This window comes from Protopterus annectens, chromosome 3.part1 (genome assembly GCF_019279795.1).
Source record: "Protopterus annectens isolate FY-2018-M chromosome 3.part1, PAN1.0, whole genome shotgun sequence".
Lineage (NCBI taxonomy): Eukaryota > Metazoa > Chordata > Ceratodontiformes > Protopteridae > Protopterus > Protopterus annectens.
The window spans coordinates 70,311,571-70,332,439 of record NC_056732.1 but is presented as its reverse complement, the minus strand read 5'-3'; the positions used below and the strand labels follow the sequence as shown (position 1 = coordinate 70,332,439).

The window sequence follows — 20,869 nt, the reverse complement described above, 5'->3', positions numbered from 1 at the left end:
CTGTTTCCAAACTTTGACAGTGTTGAGACCATACATTCTTTAGGTACCATTGTAGTTTCCTCATATGCAGTCTGGCATATGGAATTAGTAGTATGCAGGATGCCATGTAACTCAAGGCCTGCAGAATTTCTCTTGCAGGGAGTTGGGTCTTTGTTGCCATCAATTGAAAGTATTGAGTCAGTTGTCCTTGCTTGTCTGGCGTGAGATAAGCCATCTGGGCCGTTGTGTTCAAGCTGGCACCCAGGAATATAATCTCTTGTGAGGGCACTAGCTTTGAATTCTTTTTGTTTACTGTGTACCCCAGGGAACTTAACTTTTTTACAAACGCCAGATGCTTTAGAAGAATGTCCTTGCTCTCTGCTTGAATCAGGCAGTCGTCCAGGTACGGATAAATCTGAATTCCTTTCAGTCTGCAAAATGCAATTACTGGTGCCAGGCACTTTTTGAAGACCCTGGGCGCAGTAGATATGCCAAAGGGCAGTGCAGAGAATTGTTAGTGCATTGAACCAGCTATGAATCTGGGGTATCTTCTGCAGTTTTGTCGGATAGGGACATGCAGGTATGCCTCCTTGAGGTCCAAGGTCATGAGCCAAGCTTTCTTGCCCAGCATGGGAAGAAGCTGCTGTAGTGTCAACATTTTGAATTTCGGAACATCCAGGTAAGTGTTTAGAGAAGAAAGATCCAGAATGGGCCTCCAGGCTTTGTCCTTTCTGGGTACCAGAAAGGGTCTTAAGTAAAATCTTCGTCCTTGCTCCTGTGATGGTACCTTTTGAATAGCTCTCATATCCATGAGTGCTGTAATTTGTTTTTGAGCCTCTGCCTACTGATTTGGTGGCAGATTTGGCATTCCTTTTAACCTTGGCAGAGTGTGAAAGTGGAACCTGTAACCTTGAAATACAATGTTGAGAACCCATTTGTCTTTGGTGATCATTTGCCAGTTGTGGTAGAAGAGTGCCAGTTTTCCTCCCAAGGGGGTTGCCAAGAGAGACTTGTTTGGCAGCTGTAGTGGGAAGTCATTGGAGCTGCTTTTATATGGTTGGAGCCTGTCTTCCCCTTCTTTCTGGCCTGATGCAACCCATTGTCGAGGCCTGTAAGGACCTTGTGTTTGACCTCTACCTCTTGGACGTCTGTATCCTCCCCTTTGAGGTCTGTCTGTAATTGGAAAGGACCAATTCTTAGTTGGCCAGTTTCTGCTAAATCTAGGAGGCTGAACCTGTAAGAAATCCTTCACCGTTTGCATAGATTTTGCCTTATCCTCCATTTTCTTTAATACCGCTTCTGCCTTAACTCCAAATAACACATCTTGCTGCAAAGGTGCATCCAATAATTTTGCTTTAACATGATCTGGTAACGTATATTCTTTTAACCAAGCATGTCTTCTAATGACAGAGCCTGTAACTGCTGCTCTACAGGAGGCCTCTAGAGAATCAAAACCACATTGCAAAGTATGCTTTCCCACTTGTTCAGCTGTATGCAATAAATCCTGCATTTCTTTAAAATTAGGAGGATCTGATTCTGGAAGCATTTTTTGTTTTAACTGAGACAGTAAAAATTGCTGATATTTTAGCATGTGAAACTGGCAATTTAAGCCTCTCATTGCTAAAGTTGCAGACGTATATACTTTCTTTCCCCATCTGTCTAATGCTCTGGAATCTCTGTCAGAGGGAACTGGATTCTTGGCTGACGAGGCCTTAACCCCTTTGGGTCCCTGAGAAATAGTTTCAGGGTCAGCTACAGGGCTTTTATACAGAAATTTGTGAGAGTCAGGGACTCTGTAGTATCTGTCGGGTTTAACAGGGGCTGGAGGTAAGGAATCAGGATTTAAGCTGGATTCAGAATACACATCACCCACAATATCTAACACTGGCGGAAGAGCAAGGGGTCTGTGTTGATGTAATAAAAGGAAGTCTCTGAGCCTTTTCTTGGATTCTGAGTAATCCTGGCCTTCCCAGTGGAAATGCTCCCTCATGGTATGTAGGGTTTCCCCAAAGGAGTAGTACTCAGGCAGTGAGGCTGATGGAATTGATTCCTCAGCATCAGAATCCTCATAAGGGGGTAAAGAATATCCTAGGTCTGAGGATGAATTAGAAGAGATGGACACCTGGTCGGATGAGTCATAGTCTGCATCCTAAGCCTTTTATCAGGAGGAGGATGGGACCCCCTGATCAGAGTGATTAGGTCTTCGGCCATTTTGAGCATTTGTTTCTTAGGCATGGAGGCCTGTCCTGGAGAATGCTGTATTTGTTTCTTTGATTTTAACGGAGGCTTAGACTTAGCTGAGGGTTTAATGCTTAACTGAGTAGGTCTGAAGACACCCTCTGAAGGGTTAGTTTCGGTAGGCTGAATAACTTGTGCGTCCGAAGGCCCAGCCATCTCCACGTGGGAGTCAGAGGCGGCCTGTAGTTCTACAGAATCGGTCGTCAGGGGCTGCAAAGGCGCCTCTCTGAAAATCGGAGACTGGCTTAGAAGAGGCTTCGTCGTCAGTTTTGGGCCGACGGCATGGTATAATTGAATTTTCTACCAAAATTATGTCGGGTAAAATCAAACGGACGTTTAATAGTGCGCTTGTTAAACCTAGCGCAAAACAGACAACCAGTGACGTCGTGGTCTGGGCCTAGGCATGGGATACAATAGGAATGGAAATCCTTATGAGGTATTTGCTTCCCACAAGAAATACAGTTATTAACTTTTACTGACATCGGTCTGAGGCAAGAAAAAGTTTCCCCAACGGAGTACTTAGCTTTGTAGAAGGCTTCGGTTCTGGATTCGGAATGCAAATCTCAGGAGACGGCTAACCGGCACTTGCAAACTGCTTTTGCTTCGGGCACCGCGCGGCAAGAAAGACTGAAGAAAATGGCGTCGGCTGCATCTTATATAACCCTGTCGCACTGACGTCAGGGAGGAGGCGACAGCAACCCACACCGGACCAAGACTTTGGAACTCAGGCCGACTGGGGAACCGCCTGATGGCAGGATAATCCAAGTGTAATGACTACAGCAGTGTAACACGATGAACATCAGAAAATACACTTAGCCTGAGCCAGTATCAGCAATCTCAACACTGTAAGCAGCAAATGAGATCTGCATAACTACCGCTAGGCATGCTGGGATAGGGTCTAGCATGGAGCCTGTAAAAGCTCTCGAGCTACAGTATACGGCCAAGTCGGAGCAGAGGATTGGATCCGAACCCAAACAGCAAGAAAAAAGGCGAGATATGGACAACATAACATCATAACATTTGACAACTTCAAGAACTTCAAACAAAAAGGAGAAGAGCCTTATTGCCAGCAATCAGCAACAGACACCAGTAACAGCCACAATGTCGGGTCAAAACACTAACTAGCTAAACAACAGAGAAAAAAATATTAAGATGTATTCATCTTGCCAGTAAAATGGAACACCAACTGCATTAGAGTTCAGGTAGCCAGATGGCTACCAGCAGCTGTCCAAGTCTAATATTTCTTAGATACTCAATATTCAAGTTTCTCAATGACAGATATTGCCCATACCTAACTACCTTAACCCCACGTCAAACCACTTGCTCATTAAGTACCACTGACTGCCTTAAACTTAAGCAGCCAATATATTCTTTAGCTACATGTGAAAAATGTTTTTCCAAACTGGAACTCTTTGCCTTGTGTTATCACTGCAAATTACTTAAGAATTTAAAGTAATATATACAGGAAGAAGGTAAACATACTTGCTTAAGAGACTTTGCACAAGGTTGCACTAAAATAATGTCAGCTGCTTTAACACTTAATACGTCACAACATTCTATTCAACATTTTATGGCTAATCTGTATAGTAATGCTTAATTTATGGTATACGTTTATGCATCGTCTCAGGCTCTTATCCCACCAGTAACTAAGTAGTTCACATCAACTGTCAATCAGCATACGTACACACCTCTTATACTGTTATGTATATAAATCTGAAAATCATCCACTATGTGTTGTTCTGTATGTAAATCTAACTTGTGCCTCTGTATGTTAACTTTCAAATTGTGACTACACTCAAACTTTCAATCATAAATAGATTGTATTAATGTACATTTGCTGCTGCCTTATGGCCTGGGTTGCTAAGAGTTGAAAACAGGTTACTGACTAGTCCACATTCCCATTTAACTAACAGACAAACAGAAAAAAACACCTGGGGGAAAAAAAAAAGCCTATAACTGTAACAAGTCATTTTACACCTACTGTACAGAAACAAAGAATAAAGAAACACTACTGCCTAAGTAATTGTAGAGAAACAGAGAAAAACTGCCTTGAATGAGCCAGAAATGGGCCAAGATGCAAGAAATAAACCACGATTATGACTACCAAACCTATAGAGACTTGGACTTTGCACTGAAGATTTTTCTCTCACAGCAACAGTCTGAACCCAAAAGTAGCGTGTGGTCATTCCCTAATAATTGTTGAATATGAAGCAAAAGATGTCTGGAGAGGAAGCTTGACGATACTGCTGTTAGAGGATTACAGGTAAAAGTGGAAGAGCTTGTTCATAGGTAGATACTATCGGCCCAAGCGCCTAACTAAGCCCAGCCAACAAGGTTCCCTGGCTTACTTCACCCAAGAAAGTCAATTTCTTGGTCCCCTGTTGAGCAGAACCACAGAAGTGATCCCCGGGGTGTATTTCCTATTTCCCATCCACTCATCAAGATTTTTCTTGAAGAGTGCTAATGAGGAACTTTGCTTGACATAGATGGGTAGCTTGTTCCAGAATATAGGAAGTCTCTGCAACAGGAATCTATCCCTCCAGCATGTCCTGTTTATTGTGGTGACAAGGTTTAGTTCCCTAGAGCATGTAGCTCGGGGGATTGAGATTTCTTTCGCTGTAGCATGTCCAACAGCTCTGGGTTTAACATAGCTTTATATGTTAGGCAGATCTCTCCTCGGAGTAGGTGATATGCTACAGAGTAAAGTTGGAGTTTTTTGAGACTGTCAGTGTAGGGCATCTGTTTGAGGCCAGTAATCCTCTTTGTGAGGTAATTCTGTGGCCTTTCCAGCTGCTGCAGATGTTTGAGGTACATTCCAAAAGGGGTGTTGTACTCTATAATGGGTCTAATGAGTGCTGAGTAGAGGGGAACAATTACCTCTTTTTTCCTGGATGAGAACCCTTTTGTGATTACGTGTGCCACACAGAAGGATTTCCCCGACTACTGTGGCGATGTGATTATCAAAGGAGAGTCTACTATCCACCTGGGTCCCAAGGTCTCATCACACAATCGGTGTTAAGTACACTGCCGTTTATGTGGTAGTTCATGGGTACAGAGTTTTTACCAGAGGATGACAATGCACTTTTTGGCATTGAGCTCAGAGGATGACTATGCACTTTTTGGCATTGAGCTTGAGGACATGCCTCTGACACCAGGCATCTGTCTCAGTAAGGCCCTTCTGTAGGATGTCCACATCATTTGGGGACCCTATTATGGCTCCTAGTTTGCAGTCACCTGCAAACTTCATTAGCCAGAGGCCTTCTGCGTTAGCCTGTACTTCACAGAAGTAGATACCAAACAGGAGAGGTCCCAGGACTGAACCCTGTGGTACTCCACTTGTCACTGGTTTCAAGTCAAATTGGAGTCTGCAACTTTTACAGTGTGGGTTCTGTCAGGGAGCCAGCTGGCAACCCATCTTGTGACGTAGGGATTTATACCTAGTTTAGCAAGTTTATCTATAATTCCAGAATGGGGGATGGTGCTGAAAGCATTGGCGAGGTCAAGATAAGCTGTGTGAACCACCTTACCCTCGTGTACGACTTTGGTAACTGCCTCAAAGAAGTCGATCAGGTTCAGAAAGCATGATCTGGCTTTTACAAACCCGAACTGGGTGGGGTCCAGAGTTTGGAGGTTACCAATGTCTGTTTACGAGTTCCATGATGATACGTTCCATGGCCTTGCAGACCAGGCTCATCAGGCTAATAGGGCGATAGTTCCCAGGATCAGTGGTGGCTCCCCCTTTGTGAAGTGGGATAACTGTTGCTGTGCGCCATTCAGTGGGCACAAAGCCCGACGTGAGACTACGATTGAACATGGTGCTTAGGTGGGGAGCCAATTCATTCTGAAATTTGTGTAAAACGCAGCCTGGGATGTTGTCCGGTCCCATAGATGCTGTGTTTTTGGTTTTAGAGAGTGCAGCTTTTACCTGCATAGATGTGATTACAGGGACTCTGCATTCTTCCTTCATAGATATGGGCCCTTTAGGGGGTGAGAAAGGGGTAAAATTAGCACTGAACCTATCAGCCATGATGTTGGCAATATCAGTTGGTTCTGTAATTGTCGTGCCATTGTGCTGTAACTCAAAGCAGATCTGGGTTTGCCATAGAGATTCTTGACATAGCTATAAAATGCTTTGTGGTTGCCTTTAGAATCAGTGGCGATTTTGTTTTTGTAGTTAGCTTTGGAGGATCTTATAAGAGATCTCAGCTCATTACTGAGGCTGACCAGGGAGCTCCTCCACTCATGGGATTTTACTTTCTTTTGCAACAGTTTCTTCCTTCTGTTGTAGAGATTATGGCCAGGGACCACCAGATTGGCTTCCTTTTTTGAAGGATAGCATGATCAATGCACTCGTGTAAGTGCTTATAGAGTGCATTTGTGTAGGATTCAGCAGTCATAACTGTACTGTCCATCTGCAAGGGTGTCATAAAGAAGCATGAAGTTGGCTTTGGAGAAATGTTTTACCATGATTTCTTAAGGGCGGGTGGGGGCGTGATGCAGATATTTAGGGTGATTAACTTATGGTCGGATCTGACCAACGTGGAGATGACTTCAGGTGTGGAACACCGGTCACTCATGCTGGCAATGACTAGGTCTAGGATACTGTTGTCTCTGGTGGGGGTGTGGATAAATTGATCCAGGGCATTGGAAGTTATGAATTCCAGAAGGAGTTGGTACACGAGTAGTTTTTCCAGTTAATGGTAGGGTAGTTGAAATCGCCCATTATTAGGGTGTTTGGTTGAACCCTAATATTTTCCAGTATATCAAGAAAAGAGGAGTGGAAATCCTGGGGCATGGTGGGAGATCTGTAACAAGCTACAATTTGGATTGTAGTTTTGCCCAGAGTTAGTTGCGCTTGGATAACCTCGGATGCATTATGTTGTGCAACTAGCTTGGAGGTGTCGATGTCCTTAATGAATATGGACATACCTCAGCCTTTGGTGTTCTGGTTTAGGTTAGATGGCCATGAGTTATAGCCCTGTAATGCAGGGGTGCTCTCTAGAGCCTTGAACCAGGTCTCAGTCACTGCACAGATATCGATGTTCTCCATTTTAAGGAGTGCCTCAAGTGAGTGCATTTTGAGATTTAGACTTCTAGCATTGAGTAGCATTACCCTCAATTTTTGCTTGCCTGTTCCTGTTACGGTGATGAATTTGTCATTTGAACCTTGCCTACAAAAAGCACTATAGGGGCAGCAAGACCCTTAGCCAGTATCTGGAATCCCAGGGGCGACAGGTGCAGGCCATCTCTGGCAAAGCATCGTGGTCAGTCTACCATGTCGTCCCAGACAGACAGATACTGGATCCCCATAGAATGACACCAGAAGCTTAGCCAATTGTTGAAGTCAATCATTTTGTCCTTGTACTGCGGTATCATTCTGGGTGACGGCAGGATGCTACTCAGGGCTAGAGTCAACACCTGCCTGTGCTACAAGATCGGAATGCTCTTCCATGTCTCTCTTCATGAAGTCCAGGGAGGTACGTCTCAGGTCGTTCACACCAACATGGACAATGACAGAGTCATATTTGTATTTGTTGTGGAGTGACTTGAGTGCGTGGGTTATGTGGCAGATTCTGGCACCCGACAGGCAGCTGACAGTAACCTTCTCCTTGTTAAGCCTGGTGAGTGGGACACCAGCGTGCCTGACTATAGAGTCACCTATGACTAGTGTGTTGGGTACGTTGTTTTGCCTTATGGGCACACTGAGTCTGTGGGCTGTGTCATTTGGGTTGTGTTGGGGGGGGTGGAGGTTGCTTGCGTTTCTGCTTTGGAGGTCTGTTGCTTGAGGAAATTATTATTGAGAGCCTCTGCAAATGTTTTTGTGTTTGTGTGTGTGGATTTTGGTGGTGTAGGTTTAGTAGGACTATGTGATGAGTATGGTGCAAGTGTTTACCTTCTCTTGACTGTCAAAATTCAGTCTTGGTTGGAGAGAGCTTTACCTCCAGTTTGGCTAGATAATTGCTTCTCTCACAGGTTGTGGTGTTGGGTGGTAGAAGGAGAGTGTTGTCTGTGTACATGAGGCAATTGCTACATTTCCCCAAGATGTCCAGATTCATCAGATAGACAGGAGAGAACACTGGGAGCTGACCCCTGGACATGCCTGAATAAAAAACTACTTTCCTCTAGACAAGTGAGGAAAGTGAGTATAAGAGCTGTTTTTCTCTAAGCAAGTGAGGAAAGTAAGTACAAAAACTGTTTTCCTCTAGGTAAAGAGGAAGGTTGAGTGCTGTAGTAATTTGTAGCTTATTTAGTGCTAACAAGTTCTGAACAAGTGCTGAGCACGAATAAGCAAATTCAAGTGCTAAAACTAAGAATCTGTACCTGGATCTTATGGTAGATAGGCTACCTACTGCTTATCACTCCCACTGATAAGCTAGAAGGCTTCCCTCCAACACAGAAAGGCTTTGGGGGCTCAGAAGCTTACAAACAGTCCTGGATACAGCAAAACTGTATCTGGATTAGACTAGTTACAGGAAAGGTGGGAAACAAGCACAAACATGGGCTTTTAAACCAAAAAGTTGAAAGAAATGGAAAAACTTCCCAAACGGCCAATAAACTACAATTTCTGGGCCAGAAACCACTCTTGTGGTAGATAGGCTACCTAGTGCTTACCACTCCCACTGATCAGCTAGAAGTCTTCCCTCCACCACAGAAAGGCTTTGGGGGCTCAGAAGCTTACAAACAGTCTTCGTTATTGCAAATCTGTATCTGGACTAGACTAGTTACAGGAAAGGCAGGAAACAAGCTTAGAAATTTTTTTTTAAAGTGGAAAGGGAGAAAGGAGGAACAGAAGATAATTCAAAATTAAGGACCTAAGTGGCTTGCCCTTTACAAATGTTCTCTCTGTATTACGTAGAATGAGCTACACTAGACTAGAATAGAGCTGAACAGATGGAACTGGTAGAAGCGTCTGAAGTCCAAATATGATCTTACTGTACTCGCTTGAGTGAGCAAATGAAACAGACCTAGGAGGAGTGTTCAACACAAATTTACAGGAGGGGTGGGCAATTCCAAAGCCACCAAGATTAATACCAAAACAAGAACAGGGAGGGCAGGCAGGAAACTTAATTGCAGAGACAGAGACCACAGTATTCTATGAAACAATTAAATAGAAAAATAAATAACTACAGAGAAACAGACCACAATATTCAATGAAATTAAATAAACAGAAAAATAAAATGCAGTACAATCTAAAACTGCAAGTTTGTACTTAACTCAGCTAGTAATGCAGTTTATTGTAGGTATGCAGCAGAAGCCAAACAACTTGGACATTGAGCAGTAATAAATTCAAAGATAAATTGTAGCCTGACAGCCAACTAAAGGCATGCAGCTTTAGTCTTGTTGGTTGATTAGGATGGACAACATAATCTAAAAGAGGATTACCAAAAGGGTATCTTTCAGCAGTAAGGACAGCAGGGACGCCAGAGGGAATGTTTTGAATTTACTGATTATCAGAATCTTACCCTGGGGCAGGTTTAAAGCTATTTCACCAATAGAATCTTTTCCTTATACCAGATTAAGGACTCTTTCTATGCTTTCACATATTAGGAGTTCATGCAAAATGGGAAGGGACTAGTCTGATATGGATGCACAGTACCACAAAAATGACTAGGAAGGCACTCCATGAATTCTATCTTGTAACTTGCAACTCTAACCCCCCCTTTTTTTTTTTGAAAAACAAAGTCAGGCCAAAACAGTTTTGGCTGAAGAAAACTAAGCCCAGAATTTGAGTAGGAGAGAAGGTTCAGACCTTGAAGCCAAGTACGGTTTGTTTCCTTTATTACAAAGGATGAATCTAGCCCCCATCCCCCTTGTTGCATGCCTTAACTCCTACAAAACTACTGCCTCTTTTCCAAAAGAGGCTTTTGTCAAAGATCCATGCAAAAATGTTTACAATAAAGAAAGGAAACATTATTGGATGGGATAGCTTGTGCTGCACCTCCGAGATAGGAAGGTGGCAAAGCAGTTTCACTGACTGCATTGTCTTCTCTTTTTTCTTCTACGGTCCTGAGATATTTTGCAGAAGAGGGCCAAAGAGCTCAAAGGTATGCTGATGAGCTGGCTTTTCAAATACACAAGAATGGTTTATGCACCAATACCAGCATGCCTTCAAACAATGGTGCCTGTGCTTGCCCCTTGACTTAGGTGTCTACAGTGTTGTATAGACACCTAAATGCATTTTTCCTCACTTTTAAGGCAGTCGGTGTCTTAGTGTTTCAGTCTTGCATATATTTAGTAATATCCTCTATCGGAGGATGCTTTCTTTATGCTGAATACTAGGGATCTGATAAGTGATCGCTCTGGTTTCTAAGGGCAATGGAAGCAGAAATCTAGAACAAACTTAACTAATGATCCTCAAACCAGAAAATGAAACGCATCCCTTAGCTGTATCCACTGGCAGTACCCGCTAATACCATGGATAGATATGCAGAATATTATATAATGGGCACTTGTATTGCTCAAGTACCAACGTGTTTTCTCTGGGGCACGAGGAGTTTGAGAGTTTGGATCTCACAAGGCACTCAGTCTTTCTCAAAGCCTAGAAAACTGACAGAATAGCCACAGTCAAGGGGGCTTTTACATATCCAAAAGCTCAAAATCCTCAGTCAACATTTTGAAATCACATCAAAATTATTTCCTCGTGACGATCATGGTCTACCAGGAGGAGACATCTTTCAGAAAAGATCCCAAACCAATGGGTCATCTATGTTGCCAGCTAGAGGTGGAGGTGATCCTGGTCAAAATGGGCAAAACCATTCACCAAATCAGAGTTGGATGATCTCTTTAGGAAAAGACAGGTTGAAACTTTGGGAAGGTGTGAAGAAGAGGGTTAAACTGTGACCAAAAATCAGCTCATTTATTCTTTTTAATCAAAACAGGCTATGGCAGGTACCTGGGAAGAAAGTTTAGATACAAGTACAACTAAAGGCCCTTGTAGATGTGGGGAAAAAAACTAACTTGCTTCCTTATGTTGTATGGAGAAGACTGCAAGGATCTCATGTGTAGAATAGTTAAACGAAAGAACTTACTTTCATGTACAAGACCAACATCCCTTGTAGATGCTTTATAACCAGCATTCAAATGTCGCGTAGTTAATAAATGAAATTCGGCCTGGATGACCTATGATGCTGGAACCCCACTATTTACTTCCACATGGGCTAACAGAAGTTGGGACTCAAACACAGATGTACAGATGGAGCGGAGACAGACCAGTCTGCACCTCTCTGGAGCTTACACTCTCAAGTCCTGTGCGGTACTAATAGCATCTCTACAGCTACTTACTTCCTCTGCTTGTATATTCCTTAATCTCTGCTTCCTGCCTTATCAAACTTTTAGTGTCTGCATTTCTGTATGGGAATTTTTTTTTTTAATCATTAAAGGCCCTCTGAATGGGGAAGAGAGGAAGATCTGTGCCCTAGTGCAACAAGCTTTTCGTGCTCCACACAAAACACAAGAGATTGAAACCACAACCATGGCACAAAAGAATAAAGCCCTTACTGTGACCCACATGACCAGTACACAATTAGCAGGCACAGCAGCTGCAGGAAGAAGGGTGGGATGAAGGAGTTGGAGTGGGAACACAGCTAGCCAATCCTGGAGGAAGCTTGGTCTACCACTTTTGAGACATTCAGTGGGAACTCTACATAGTGCAGCCCACAGACTCCAGACCAGAGGGACGTGCTATCATGGCGTGGCTCTGTAGGTTAGGAGGATGTCACTTGGGGAAGATTAAGTGTGCCTCCCTTCAGATAACAGTAGCACTAGTGTCCCTCAGAGTTGCTGTGAGGGAGTTAGGAGGAGCCCTCATCTCCACAAGGATAACCAGCATTAACTCTCACTTCATATTTTTTTTGGGGGGGGGGGTGAAGCTCTGGGTCAGTGGCCTGCGTCCCCATCCAAGAATGACTGGGCCAATTAGTCATCAAGTCTGATGGCCAGCAGACAGTAGGGGAGCACAAAAAAAGAATGAAAGCGAAACAGAGGGGGGACTTTTTGAGGTGGCCACATGCCTACTTATTTTAATGACTAGGTTAGTCTCAGTAATCAGTCTTGCAATGGTCAAAAAAAGGTAACTAGGTGTCCTCTTTCTAACAAAAAGAGGCACTATAAATGGGGTCTTCCGATTCTGGAGAAAAATATCTACCACCCAAACCTCTGTTGATTTTTCCAGGGAAGTCACTGACTAATACAAATTCTAACAGTCAAAACATAGCAAACAACTCCATGTAGTATAAATATTAGCTAAAAGCCTAAACCAGGAAATGTACTGTTCTTTATAGTAGCCAGTGTGAAACATATTGTGCACTTATGTATCAAGAATCAAAAAAAGATTGCAAAGTCTGCTCTTCCATTTATATCCATACATCCTGCTGACATCTTCAGTATATAGAACAGATCATAGGTTCATAGGTGTGTTCTAGGCTAATGGCCCTGGAGCCTTTACAAGCCTAGCCCATAGGATTACCCTGGCATCGTGTCACCCGACCTTAGTTCCCAGTGCCTCTGTCGAGTAGCTCCACTTTGGGGGTTTACAGGACATGCACCTTATGTGGGAAATTGCCTTGCAAAATACTGTAATAGGTAGTATATCTAAGATGCATTCTGAGAGAGCTCCAACTGGGACTTTGCAGAGTTCAGTTATTCCTAAGGAATGGAGAAGCTTCCCTAGCTACTCAGCAGCTGCAAATGGCCAGACATCCACTACGGAAACATTTCTCCTTTGCAGCCTTTGGTTTGCTGTAAATAAGGACATGGTAAACATTATGAAGGCTAAGGTTACACAGAAAATAAAGACCCAGAGCTGATAAGTGGCTCTTAGCCATCAGTACAAAACCTTGCGGACTCTGACAGTCACAATATATAAATAAGCATCCTGGTGGTCCAAAGAACTCATCCAAACTCTTCCCTGCAAACAAGGAAGGCTAGACTGTACTATGGACCATCTAGAAAGACTATATTGCTATAAATTCATTTAGGTTAATTAAATTCAAAATCACATTTCAAGATGCTGGAGTACTAATTAGTTCCTTTCTGATCAGGTGGGACCCTCCTGCATGATTCTTTCCCTGATGAAGTTTAAGACCCCTTTTCTTGCCACACAATTCTGAAAATGTGATACAGCTGGCAGTGAGAGAGATGTGAAAGGAAACTGTGCAACTTCTGGATAGTACTATCAAGTTCATTGCTCAGATGTGGTGCCCAGCCACACATCCAAATAAAGGGACAGATGACAACAGACTGCCTCCAGAAATGGATATTTGGGCAAGGTCTCAAGGATTAGACTGCTGTCCCCAGGAAGTCCTTGTTTTGCTCACTGTTCTTGCTTCTGTGGCCAGTGTTCATTCTAGAAATTTCCACAGCCATGCTAGACCCTTCCAGACCTTTGAGTGCCCTGCTGCTGCTAGCCAAACTCATACCGTACGTGATGCTGGGCACTGAAAAATCTGAAATTTAACAGCTGTGAGGGTATTGCCCTTCTCCTCAACTGCTGGTCCAAAAAGGAAGGATCTTTTAAAATGAGTGTTAATGAAGGTCCTTTAGACTTTTCAGCAAAATGTGAGAGGTGCAGCCAATGCGACTGCAAAGAGCTAAGATGTTGCTGCTCTAACTGCACCATCTGCTGAATTGTACCCAAGTCACATGGGAAACTGACAAGGTACAGTTACCATCAATGGCTACAACTTGGTATTGAACAGTCAGTCAACTCATACACTAACTGGGACATTATCAGTCAAATCTCCCTAGAAGGAAATACAAGACAAGCTTACTGCCCTCAATGTAAGTTTGGAGGGAGTGGAAACAGGCTTCCCAAAGATGACCACTGCATTTGACTCTAAAAGGGAGTTCTGACTACAATATACACCATCGCATCTAAAAGGAGGACCACATAGGACAACTGGAGTCCAAAAAGCTTCTTGTGTATTCTCAGGAAAGGAATGGTCGGGGGTTAAAAGATTTGGAAATGTCACACACTTCTCAAACAGTGTTTGCCTCAAACACAGGATACTGTGTGGTGGTAAAATGGCAGAATTAAATTGTCACACCTACATTTCTTAAAAGCACTACTTTCCATGACCAAAAAGAACTGAAACACACAAAGTACAAGCTAAAAACATATTTGCAAAGATTTAAAAAAAAAAATGTATACGAATTCAGAATCAGGAACAATGCAGACCTTCTAAATTACATTAATAAAATCAGCAAAAAAAGATCCTGAAGCTAATAAACACAAGAACACAAAAGTCACCTTTAAAGGTAAAAGTATTAAGGTGAGGTGACCAAAAAAAGTCAACACACTGGGGAGGGTAAACAAATTAAAGTAAGAAGCTGAATAAAAAGGTGAAAATTAACAAGGTTCAATTTGTTTCTGTCAAGAACTTAATCAAAGGAACACTCTAGTGACTAGAAACATAACTAGTCAAAAATTGTATTTTTTTATACAAAGTTGTAAGCATCTTATAATCTAGGGCCATTTTTCTTTAATGCAATCATTTTGAAATTTGAGATGCGTTGAAGAAGCTGTGTCTGTTAAGAGTGTTATAGGCTAAGGGGAGGGGCTAGCATTGGAAGATGACTGTAAGCCTGCAGTTTTAATCCTGTAGGTTTGAAGAGATGGACACGGCCCCAAACTAGATCACACTTTGCAGCATGTTTTTATAAATGCTCTGAAATATGTATCTTCATTAAAGCCTTTGCAAAAAAAATAAAAAAATACTGACATACCTCCTCTGGATCAACTGGTTTTGTAAAGATTCTGAAGCGTTTATCAATACACAGTCTGTGGGTAACATTTCTCAGGAAAATCCGTAATTCTCGCAGAGTGTTTTCTTCCTGTTCTTCCAGACGCTTCATCTCCTCCTCTGTTAGTTTTCTTGGTTCAGGTGGAGAAGCTACTGGCAGCACTTCCAGTGCTTGCAAAACTAGACAAAAATATTTTCTATTTGTAATGCTGTTAGAGCAGACTGCTAATCTAATATAGAAGCAACATTATACAGAAAAAACAGTTCAAGTTATATTTTAATTCATCTAAGGATCTCAGCAATCAGCTACGCAAGAACTTCAATAGCAGAAACTTTAGAACACAATCAGATGAAGTAGATGCAAGCAAAATTCACACACCAATACCAGTGTCACAGACACAATTTAAAATTTTTAACTTGCACCTCCTGAATGTGATACCAGTTACCAAACCAAGTAAGCTCTGGTAGATGCATATTGCTATCTTGGATGACAAAAGAAGAGACGTAAAAGCTATGAGATTTACAGCTTACACTTACAACATAACATGCAAAGCCCTATAAATTCATTCAGAAATGCAAGGGCCAGGCTAGACAAGCATTTTTTAAAGAGGACTACAGGCAATAAAAATGACAGGTAATGAATTTCTGTAAAACACGTTACCAAAATTAATGAAAACAAAATAACTATCTGGATCAGCGAACTGAGGAAATTACATTCATCATTTGCAAAAGTAAACAATGAAAAAACAGAAAAATCTCAGCAATGGTGCAGACCAGTGTTACAAAGTACACATTGATATTTATTTTCTGTTTAATTGGGTAGGTATATACTAGTCTGCAGACCCTTTTCAACAACAACCCAGGCCCAAAAGACAGCATAGAAAAACATACAATGGAGCAGTTATATAATATACATACACAGGTAAGAGGTTAAGCTTGTATACAATTACATACAGTGAAACCACTTAGCATGCAGTTACATATAGAAAAAGAAGTTATGTACCTACCATAATGTTGCATCTGTGTTGTCCATTTTCATTCTTCAACGGATGGATTCTGATCTGACTCCGCCATTACTAAAGCTTGAGGTAACCAAACTCTCGAGCTTCAGTTTTACCAGAAAAGAAATGTTTAACATGCATAAATATAGATGTAAAACTACATGTGCTCAATACAGTAAGAAAACTATATCTGGAGCTCAATATCAAGGACAATGATGTCCCTCCAACAGCCCATTCTTCCAGGATTTTGTGAACAAAAATGGGTATTGGTGAGCTGAAGAATGAAAATGGACAACACAAATGGATGTTGTGGTAGATGCACAACTTCAATGTTGCGTCAAAAAAGTCAATTTTCATTCTATCTTCAACTGATGGGACAGAGTGCCCAGCTACCTATAATCCCGAGTGGAATCTAAGGAAGGATATTCTTGAGCACAGTTGAACCAAATGATATTCTACTCCTGGAGACCAGACCCAATTTGTAAATGAGTAATAAAAGTATGAGGAATAGCTCAAGTTGCTGCTACACATGTCATCCATGGACAGTCTGGAAAGAAAAACTGAAGACGTTGCCATGGACCTAGTTGAATGAGCTTGTACTGGCTGCGGTAAGGTAATACCCAATTGGCTACAGACAAATGAAATACAGTTAGCCATCTTGGCTAAAGTTAGTTTTGCAACTGGTTTGCCCAATTTTAATTCTGCAAAGGAAACCAAACTTTTTTTTATGTCTTTCGTTCTATGCGATTAAAAACTTAATTGCCTGTGAACATCCAATAAATGTAACATGTATTCACCCTTGTTTGCAAAATAGGGAAGAATACTGGCAAATTAATGGATTGATTGACATTAAATTCTGACACCACCTTGGGAAGGAAGGAAGCATTAGTTCATAGTAACACTCTATCCTTGTAAAACATCAAGCATGGAGGTTTTGAAGATGAGGCTCAATTCTCCAAAATTAGTCTAGCAGAGATAATGGCTACTAGAAAAACAGTTTTGCAAGTAAGATACTCAAGATCACATTTAGTTGCTGGTTCAAAGTAGGAATGTATTAAAGCTTACAGTACCAGATTGAGATCCCATGGGGAAGCAGGGTCCTTAAAAACAGAGATCTCAAAAGTACAGTGCCTCACAAGAAAGCTCTACACAATTTGTAAAAGACTACTGAAGAACAATTGAATCCACTGTGAAATTTTGAATATTGTTGCTAACTGAACTTTACTGATCGAGGAACTGTCCCCTTTAAAAATTAAGGCTAAAAACTCCACTATACTATCTATCGGAGTTGATAAAAGGCTCAACGATTTTATTGTGCCCAGTAAACAAATCTTTTCTATTTACTTGTATAAAGTTTTCTTGTTGAAAGTTTAAGGGAAGATAAAAGAACATGCCAGACAGGGGATGAGAGCACTGGTGGTCTGGCTGCTAATGGAACTGGAGAAAGCAGTCAGCCAGAGATCTGAGATGTCGGGATAGATTAAGCCTATCAGGTGAGACAGGAGGTCTGCAATTGGATCCAGGACTCAATGATGGTGAAGTGAGTGAGGCCTAAGGAAGGGAAACAAAATCTGTTGAGTCCAGTATGGCGCAATAAGGATGACTTTGCTCTTCAACCGGACGGCTTTCTGTAGAAATTCTGGAATTAATGTGATTGGTGAGTAGGCATAAAGTAGACCAGGCCAGTTGTGAAGTAGAGCATCCCTCTGTGGGGAGATTAGAGCAATGCAGCTGCTGCAATTATTGTTTAGGGGAGAAGCAAAAGATTGCTGAATAGCTGGCCCCATCGATGAAAAATCATTTCAGTTACGTTCTTAAGAGATCACTTGTGAGGTAGAAGAATGCACCTGCTTAGTTTGTCTGCTATCACACTTGACTTACCCAGAATGTGTTATGAAAAAGCGGTTGGATGAGATTGTCCACTGCCATACTCTGACTGCTTTGACACAATGGGTATGATCTGGTCCCAACTAGTTTGCTGATATACCAAACCATGACATATTGTTCATTTGAACTGCAATCGACCCCGAAGGGAGAGCATCTTGGAAGGCCTACAATGCTAAAAGCACTGCTCTCATCTTTAGGATATTTATGCAAGTTGAGGGACCAAGTGCCTTGGACGGTGTTCCCCAGAATATGCCCCCCACCCCAGCTGGGAAGTGTCCGTGGTCACGCTGGCCTTGGGCTGAGGGGGAATGAACGAACGGCCTTGTAGAACCTGATCTGATTGAATCCACCATCTAAGACCTCTCTTGCATGTCTGAGTAGTTTGAATCAGAGTGGACATGGACTGCTCCTTTGAACCAAGTCTCTGATTTCAGAGACATCAGCATCATCCAAAATGAGGAGTGCTTCCAGGGAGTGCAGTTTCTTGTTTAGACTCAGAGAATCAAGTAACAGTACATTGAGTTTATCTAGAGAGAATTTTGTTATGTTGGGAGGTTGGTCTAAAAAAGGGACAATATGGATGGCTAATGCCTTTACCAATATCCAAAAGCCTAGAGGAGACAGGTGCAGACCATCTCTGGCAAAGCAGCCTAGCCTGTCAACCATGTCTTCCCAGGTTGACAGATACTGGATCCCCTTGGACTGATATCAGAAACTAAATCAATTGTTAAAGTCAATCATTTTTTATATGTACTGTGGCATCATCCTTGGAAAAGGTAGAATGTTGCTTAAGGCTAGGCTTATACCTGTCTGTGACACAATCTGAGAGCTCAGTCATGTCTACCTTCATATAGTTCTGGGAGGTACATCTCAAGTCATTCCCCACACATGGACTATGACGGAGTCATACCGGTACTTGTGGATGAGTGACTTCACAGATCCCAGCACTCGACAGGCAGCTAACCGTAACCTGCTCCTTATCCATCCTGGTAAGGGGAACATCAGTGCGTCTCACAATGGAGTCAGCTATGACCAATACATTAGGTTTTGTGGTGTTACGCCTTATGGGCTTATTTGTTGGGACACTGGTGTGTTATGTGCTATGGTTGTTTTTTGCATTGTGTAAGTAGTTTCCATTTGAGAAGGCTCTGATCTTTTGGTAAGCTACTAGTGAGTAGTTCCACATACGTGGGTTTGTGCGTCATGTCTTCAGTGTGGGAAATGTGTGTGCTGACAACTGTTTGCCATTCCATTTGTCCTTATGCAAGAGTCTTGACTCCAATGTCATAGTGTAACTACATCTCTCAAAGTACTTGTTTCATGAGTAAGTGCTTGTTAGTATACAAGAGACAATTGCTATACTGCCTCAGGATAACCATGCCCATCAGGCTAGCCACAGAGATGATGGGAAATTGCCCATCCAGATAGCAGGGTCTTACTATATATTTTATTAAGGAAGCAAATAGATTAATTTGACAATTCTGTGCTGGTAGCACCGATACTATAACATGGACGTATACTTTGTGTAGGCTAAGATTGATCAATAAGGCAATGCTGCTCAATGTGCAACTGAGTTGCTCCTACAGCAGCAGAAAAGCTTGGAAGGGGTTTCACTAACAGTGGTTTAGGGGAAAAAACTGAGCTTCTCTGCTTTTACCTCTACACAGGGAACTGCTAACCACCACTGCATGAAAAGCAGCACCACACAAATGTGAAGCTTAAATACAAAGAGAAAAGTTTTAAGCTACCAATCATAAAAGCACACAATAAGCCTTCCACCAGCAATCCACAACTCGGACAGGTGAGATTAGCACAATTCCGCCACAAGGTACAGAAAAACACCTTAATATAGAAGAGCTGGTTTGCAGCCCAAGTGTAACAAGGCCACACAAACTACATACAACAGCCCTACAACTAACAGATGCAATGCAAGACAGTGCAATTAACTATTAAAAAAGCAGCAGTAGACAGTACATTTTCTATTTTTATTGCCATAAAGTGCAAAAATAGCAAATAGCTTAAGAAACTGCTAAAGAAGTGGCACAGTATGTAAGAGAAGCGCAAAAGAATACTTCTTTTTGTGTTTTCAGTAGTGGACTGCTAGGTGAAATCAGCAGCAAATGATGAGCAGCTCTGAGCATCTATGCCAAAGTCCATAAAAACACGAGGCTCAAATACAAGCAAAGAGAAAACTCATAATGTTCCCATGTGTTATCTGTTTTTATTCTTCCTGAACTGATGGGTTCAGATGTGATCCTCGGATCTAACTCTGCTGTTACATTAGCTCATGGCTACCAAAACACTCTAGCTCCACCCTTACTCATAATGCACCAACACCTAACATACCTCAGATCCTGTTTGCTGTTTGATAAAATAGGAAGCAATACTATACAATTCCTAACAGAAATCGTCATATCTGGAACTCAGCATGAAGGACAGTGGTGTCCTTATAAACACTTGTTTTCCAAAAATCAATTATGAAAAAGGTTGGGGGTTGCTGGGTGGGGAACTGAAGAATTAAAATGAACAATGCAGATGGAACATTATGTGAGTACATAACTTCTTTATCTGATGTTGTCAATTTTCATTCTATCCTCAACTGATGGGACAGTGTCCTCAGCTAACTAAAAGCCTGGGTGGACTCCAAGGAACAATGTTCTTGAACACAGTTGAGCCAAAGGCTGCTAGTTCTCGAGACCAGATTCAGTTTGTAATGAGTAATAAAGGTACGAGGACAGGCACAAGTTGCAGCCTCACATATGTTGTCTATGGAAGCCCTAGACAGAAACAATGAAGAAGTTGCCATGGACCTAGTTGAATGGGCTCAAAGGCTTGGTAAGGAAAGACCCAATTTGTTGTAAATGAATGTTATACAATCCATCAGCCATTTGGCTAAAGTTAGCTTAGCTACAGATTTTCCCAAAATTTAGAATCTGCAAAGGACACAACTGATCTTCCTTATTTTCTTTGTTCTATTAAGTAAAAATGTAATTGTCTGTGAACATCCAATAAGTTATTTATTTT

At 42.0% G+C, this 20,869-nt stretch overlaps 1 protein-coding gene across 1 annotated transcript in view; it reads right to left on the bottom strand.

The window, feature by feature from the left end:
• The window catches only part of ATAD2 (ATPase family AAA domain containing 2), a 1,885,102-nt gene that overhangs the window by 681,690 nt on the left and 1,182,543 nt on the right, over positions 1-20,869 (bottom strand). The window contains exon 16 of the mRNA XM_044066177.1: positions 14,941-15,137. Within this exon, the coding sequence (XP_043922112.1) occupies positions 14,941-15,137 (197 nt within the window). The remainder of the gene's footprint in view (positions 1-14,940; positions 15,138-20,869) is intronic.